This window comes from Megalobrama amblycephala, linkage group LG3 (assembly GCF_018812025.1).
Source record: "Megalobrama amblycephala isolate DHTTF-2021 linkage group LG3, ASM1881202v1, whole genome shotgun sequence".
Lineage (NCBI taxonomy): Eukaryota > Metazoa > Chordata > Actinopteri > Cypriniformes > Xenocyprididae > Megalobrama > Megalobrama amblycephala.
This window is the reverse complement of record NC_063046.1, coordinates 53,029,772-53,035,771: the sequence shown is the minus strand read 5'-3', so window position 1 is coordinate 53,035,771 and position 6,000 is coordinate 53,029,772. Positions and strand designations below refer to the sequence as shown.

The 6,000-nt window shown below is 40.0% G+C and overlaps 1 protein-coding gene across 1 annotated transcript in view; it reads right to left on the bottom strand.

The window, feature by feature from the left end:
- The window catches only part of LOC125264078 (inactive ubiquitin carboxyl-terminal hydrolase 53), a 51,591-nt gene that overhangs the window by 3,716 nt on the left and 41,875 nt on the right, over window positions 1–6,000 (bottom strand). The window contains exons 15-16 of the mRNA XM_048183323.1: window positions 1,476–1,527; window positions 568–1,286 (exon numbers count right to left, since the gene is read on the bottom strand). Coding sequence (XP_048039280.1) covers window positions 568–1,286; window positions 1,476–1,527 — 771 coding nt within the window. The remainder of the gene's footprint in view (window positions 1–567; window positions 1,287–1,475; window positions 1,528–6,000) is intronic.

Below are 6,000 nucleotides of genomic sequence, written 5' to 3'. Positions count from 1 at the left end.
TCTGTCTGTCTGTCTGTCTGTCTGTCTGTCTATCTATTCAATCATCCATCCTTCCATCTATATATCTGTCCGTCCATCCATCCGTCCATCCATCCATCGGTCTGTCTGTCTGTCTATCTATCTATCTATCATCTATCTGTCTGTCTATCTATCTATCAATCATCTATCGGTCTGTCTGTCTGTCTATCCATCCATCTGTCCGCCTGTTTATATATCCCATCCATCCATCCATCCATCCATCCATCCATCCATCCATCCACCCATCCGTCTGTCTATATATCTGTCTGTCTATCCATCCGTCCATCCATTTAATAAAACTAAAAACTCTATATTTAAAAAAAATAATTACTACAAGACATCTTGTAGTAATTAAATTCATGATTACACAATGTGCTACATTGTAACAAGACAATCACTGATTTTAATGTTATTATATTCAAGTTTTAATATTTATTTTTTTAAGTGACTGCATCACCAACGGTGACTGAAACGATACTACTAGTTTATGGTTTCAACCCCTATACATTAACAGAGATGTACTGTATATGTATTTGAGACTCTCGTTACCTGGTAGCCCTATGGCTCTGGTGTGAGATGGTGCCTGTGTTTCTGAAGGAGCTGGTGACACTCTTTCCCCATAATCACTTTCACCAGATGAGGTGTGATCCCCAGCTCTAGAGTCAGCCATCATATAAAGCCCAGGTCTCTTTTTATGGTACTTGGCACGGTACGTGTCCGTCATGCAGTTATCCACGGAGAAATAAGTGGTGGGGATCACAGGAGAGCCGACAACAGGTTTAGGAAAGGTGGAGAACTTCTCCTCACCCTCACTAGCTGACAGATCATTCCTCTCCTGATCAGAGGAGCCAGACTTGGAGCTCGTGTCCGACGAGATCATGTGCGATTCATGTGAGTTTTCCAGCCACTTCTGCTGGATGTGGGACAGGGCCGAGCCATTCCGGAGAAGGCGCTGAGGACTAGGTGGGCAGGGATCTTGCGGGAGGTGTCGTCGGTTCTCTGAACTCAAAACACGTGGTTTTGGAGGCAACGGTGGAGCTGCGACGTAAGATAGAGTCCGAGAGGGAACCTGAGGAGGCACGTCAGCATGCAACGATGAATCCTCCTGCTCGGAAAAGGGACCGGCAAGGTCATCGGAGCTGTTCCACTCCGAACTGCTGGTCTTGGTGAAATAAGGAGGGATGGGGTTCCCGTTTACTGCATGTGGTCGTTCTACCTCAGTCTTTTCCATCCTCTCCTTACCAGGAATGTATCTAAAAGCTTGCCTTCTGCAGGAGGAAGCATAGGAAAAAAAAAAAAGTAAAAAAAAAGAAGTGTGCTTAATTGTATTGAATGTGCACTTGTAATGTACTGTGTTTATGGTTTTATACATCTGAAAAATTCTGAATATGGAAAGTACGCAAAATATCATGGAAAAGTTTCAAAGCTTCATGCATTCATATTTTCAAATAACTTACCTTGGAATAACAGGACTCATGGAACGATCATGTGCTTTCTTTTGGTGGTCACCTATAACATAAGTTAAAAAAAAAAAAGTTTTGTTTTATGTATAGTTAATGTGTAGTTATTTTTAAAATATACATCTCAAATATTTGTGCACTAAAAATAGTGTGAAAGACAGAATATCTCCACACAGACTGTGGCTGAATTTTGGCCGATATGTCACTGTTGGCAAGCCCTGGCTGTAAAATTCACACTGCGGACGTGTTATGTAAGGGTCAGGCTGGGGCTATTGTGTGGGTTCATTGAGGATGTGTCTCAGTGGGGCATCTGGCGGGCAGTGCTCAGCAGGGGCTCTGAGCCTGTCTAAAGTAGACAAGTCCAAAGAGAAGGGGCCCAGGCTGGGCCATCCGGTTCAAACCAGCTTCTCCGTGTGCACCACTGGCTTGTTAACAATGAGCTCAAGGGGTAAAAGCGATCATAAAAGTGCTCAAGCCATGCCAAGTGGTCAGTGAGTCAGAGAGCTTGGATTCTAAGGAGAAAACAGCAAAGCTTTCAATGTGTTGCTGTAGTGACCGCACCTTTAAATCTGACTAGCTGTCAGGTGGACTGTGGGACATATGACCACACAGCTGCATGCTGGGAACACATTCACAAGCAACAGCACACAAAATAACAGTGAGATTGTCAGGGAAGACTGCTTCACTGTGCAAAAACCTCAAAACAACAGTGCAGTTTTCAGTTGCAAGGAATGATAGAATATCTACTTAATATCTAATATCTACTTAATTAAAGATTTCAGGAATTGATAAATAAACTCTGAGACCATCTATAATGCTAGTGCACAAAGTTGCAAATTAATTGACCCTTCACCAGGAGTTTGAGTGACAGGCGATCTAACCAATCATAACGCCGAATCTGCCGTTTTGTTCGACAAAGCGGTCAGGGGAGTTAGTAGATTAACGTCAGTGGACTTGAACTTGAAAAATGGTGTGTTCTGATGTCTTTCCTTGGTTGAAACAACATTCCTTCTGATGTTCATTCATGTTTATTTGATGCTTTAAATTAACTAGTAGGAAGAGATGATTGGATCATGAGCCGCTTGAGCTGAGGCGCTACAGCTATCTGTCACGATACATTAAAGAGGCGCAAAATGGAATTTATTGTTTAAATTTTTAACAAATTACAAAATTTGAAATTTGACTCTTTGTTTCATATCAAAAGTAACCTGTCTTGTCTGTCGATGGGTTTTCAGTGTCCTCTTTGCTCTGCAATGTATTTTTCACTGCATGAAAGTGGCATGGCTTGTCAAACGTGGCAACAGTAACTAAAGGGGGTGGGTCTTTGTGAAAGGTCAATTAAATTGTATGCATATATATACACACTCACCAGCCACTCAATGCATTTAGGCATGTAGACATGGTCAAAACGATCTGCTGAAGTTTAAACTGAGCATCAGAATGAGGAAGGAAGATGATTTAAAGGGATAGTTCACCCAAAAATGAAAATTTGATGTTTATCTGCTTACCCCCAGCGCATCCAAGATGTAGGTGACTTTGTTTCTTCAGTAGAACACAAATATGATTTTTAACTCCAACCGTTGCCGTCTGACATCAAATATGCTATGGATGGGAACTTCTATATAAGATATAAAACTTGCATAGACAAATCCAAATAAACCCTGCGGCTCGTGACGACACATATGTCCTAAGACACGAAACGATTGGTTTGTGCGATAAACCGAACCGTATTTATATATTTTTTACTCTATACACCATATGTCCAACCGCGTGCAGCACTCGTTAGTAAGGTCTGATCGCGCTCTGACACGGCATATGTCTCGCTCTCATTGAAGTATATGCGCGAGACACACTGCCGCTGTCAGAGCGCGATCAGCCACGAATCGAGTGATGAATGCAGTTGCATAGTGGTGTATTAGAGTTAAAAAATTATTAAATACTGTTCGGTTTCTCGCACAAACCATCGTTTCGTGTCTTAGACACATGGTCGTCACGAGCCGCAGGGTTTAATTTGGATTTGTCTATCGTGTTTTATTTACTCTTATAGTAGAAGTTCCCATCCATCGCATTATTTGCTTCAGACGGCAACGGTGGAGTTAAACTGAGCATCAGATCATTTGTGTTCTACTGAAGAAACAAAGTCACCTAATCTTGGATGCACTGGGGGTAAGCAGATAAACATCAAATTTTCATTTTTGGGTGAACTATCCCTTTAAGTAACTTTGAATGTGGCACAGTTGTTGGTGCCAGATTGGTGCCAGATTTCAGAAACTGCTGATCTACTGGGATTTTCACGCACAACCATCTCTAGGGTTTACAGAGAATGGTCCGAAAAAGAGAAAATATCTAGTGAGCGTCAGTCCTGTGGGTGAAAATGCCTAGCTGATGTCAGAGGAGAATGATCAGACTGGTTCAAGCTGATAGAAAGGCAACAGTAACTCAAATAACCATTTCGTTACAACCGAGGTCTGCAGAAGAGCATCTCTAAACACACAACACGCCCAACCTTGAAGCAGATGGACTACAGCAGCAGAAAACACACCTGAGTGCCACTCCTGTCAGATAAGAACAGGAAACTGAGGCTACGATTCACACAAGTTCAACAAAACTGGACAATAGAAGATTGGAAAAACGTTGCCTGGTCTGACGGGTCTTGATTTCTGCTGCGACATTCAGATGGTAGGATCATAATTTGGCATAAATAACATGGAAGCATGGATCCATCCTGCCTTGTGTGATATTTTCTTGGCACACTTTGTGTCTCTTAGTACCAACTAATAATCGTTTAAACGCCACAGCCTACCTGAATATTGTTGCTGACCATATCCATCCCTTTATGACCACAGTGTAACATCTTCTGATGGCTACTTCCAGCAGAATAACGTGCCATGTCACAAAGCTCAAACCATCTCAAAGTATTTTTTTGAACATGACAATGAGTTCACTATACTCAAATTTCCTCCACAGTCACCAGATCTCAATCCAATGGAGCAACTTTGGGATGTGGTGGAATGGGAGATTTGCATCATGGATGTACAGCCAACAAATTTGCAGCAACTGTGTGATGCTCTCATGTCAATATGGATCAAAATCTCTGAGGAATGTTTCCAACACCTTGTCGAATCTATGCCATGAAAAATTAAGGCAGTTCTGAAGGCAGAAGGGGTCCAAACCGATACTAGAAAGGTGTACCCAATAAAGTGGCCAGTGAGTGTATATAAAAAAAAGTACGAGTGAAATTAAACACTAGAGGGCGCTAAAGATGAACACTTCATATTACTGGGTAGAGGAGTCCATCATAAGGATTTCAGATTTGTTTAGCTGTAAAAGTTCAGTGAGTCATACTTTGATTGCCTTAACATCACATTAATATAATTTTCAAAAATATAAAAAATACCTACTGATGCTTAACTGCAACAATACATTTCCATTCTCTTTAATAATGCAAAGTTTTAATGTAAAGCATACATCATAAAAAAACAGAAAACAACAGACAAGAAAATTGGCAAATTGAACTCTTTAATTAGTCCTACACTTCCTTTTCTTCATGGGATTGCCGGTTCGTCTTTGAATCTGAGCACAGTGGTTGCCCTGATCTCAAGCGCCCTGAGACTCAGCCAGCAGTGACTGTGTGTGTGTGTGTGTGTGTGTGTGTGTGTGTGTGTGTGTGTGTGTGTGTGTCTGTGGTATCAGCACACATTGCCTTTCCCTCCTTCTGTTATTTTTTCCCCCCAGCGCATTAACAACTAAATCCCTTTGGCTAGCATGCAATTATGAGAGGATTGGACTTTAGACCCCATTTTCTGGTTTTTCAAGCCTGTCGTGTTTAAGCTGCTAAGCCTCATGAGAAGAACCTCCATTTGATGGCCATAAATTGCAATATTGGAGCTGATGAAAACATAAATAAAATACTGCTGTCCAAAAGAAACCACTACCCCTAATATGATATTCTGGACCCTAGATATGACTCCCCCCTCCAACAATGCAAGTTTGGGGGATTTTCTCTCTTCTGTTTAATCTTCCACCAAGCAAAAATTGTAAATCCAATTGCTTAGAAAAAAAAAAAAAACAGCATCTCTTTTCAAGAAGCCACATGATTTGAGATATTATCATTCATGTCTGCAAACAGTGTGGGATTATTATATATGATAAAAGGTATTTGGTTTTCAAATTCCAAAAGTGATTCTTGCCATAATAAGCACCAATAATAAAAGATAATGATGGTCAGATTTGATTTATAAATGACTGGTGTCATAAAAATAGCATTTTAGTATTATTTATATACTATTATAGCATTAATTAATATTTTGAAATTGGCTTTTATTTTTTTTTCCATTTTTTTTTGGTTTTAGCATATTTGTTATGTGCATGTCATTTTAATTTAAAAAAATATATATATTTTTACTCTATATGCATTTATGTTTATTTCAGTTTTAGTTATTTTAGTACTTCAACTTAAATGAAAATTATAAATGTCGCCTTGGCAAATAACTGATTTTTTATTTTTATTTATTTATTTATT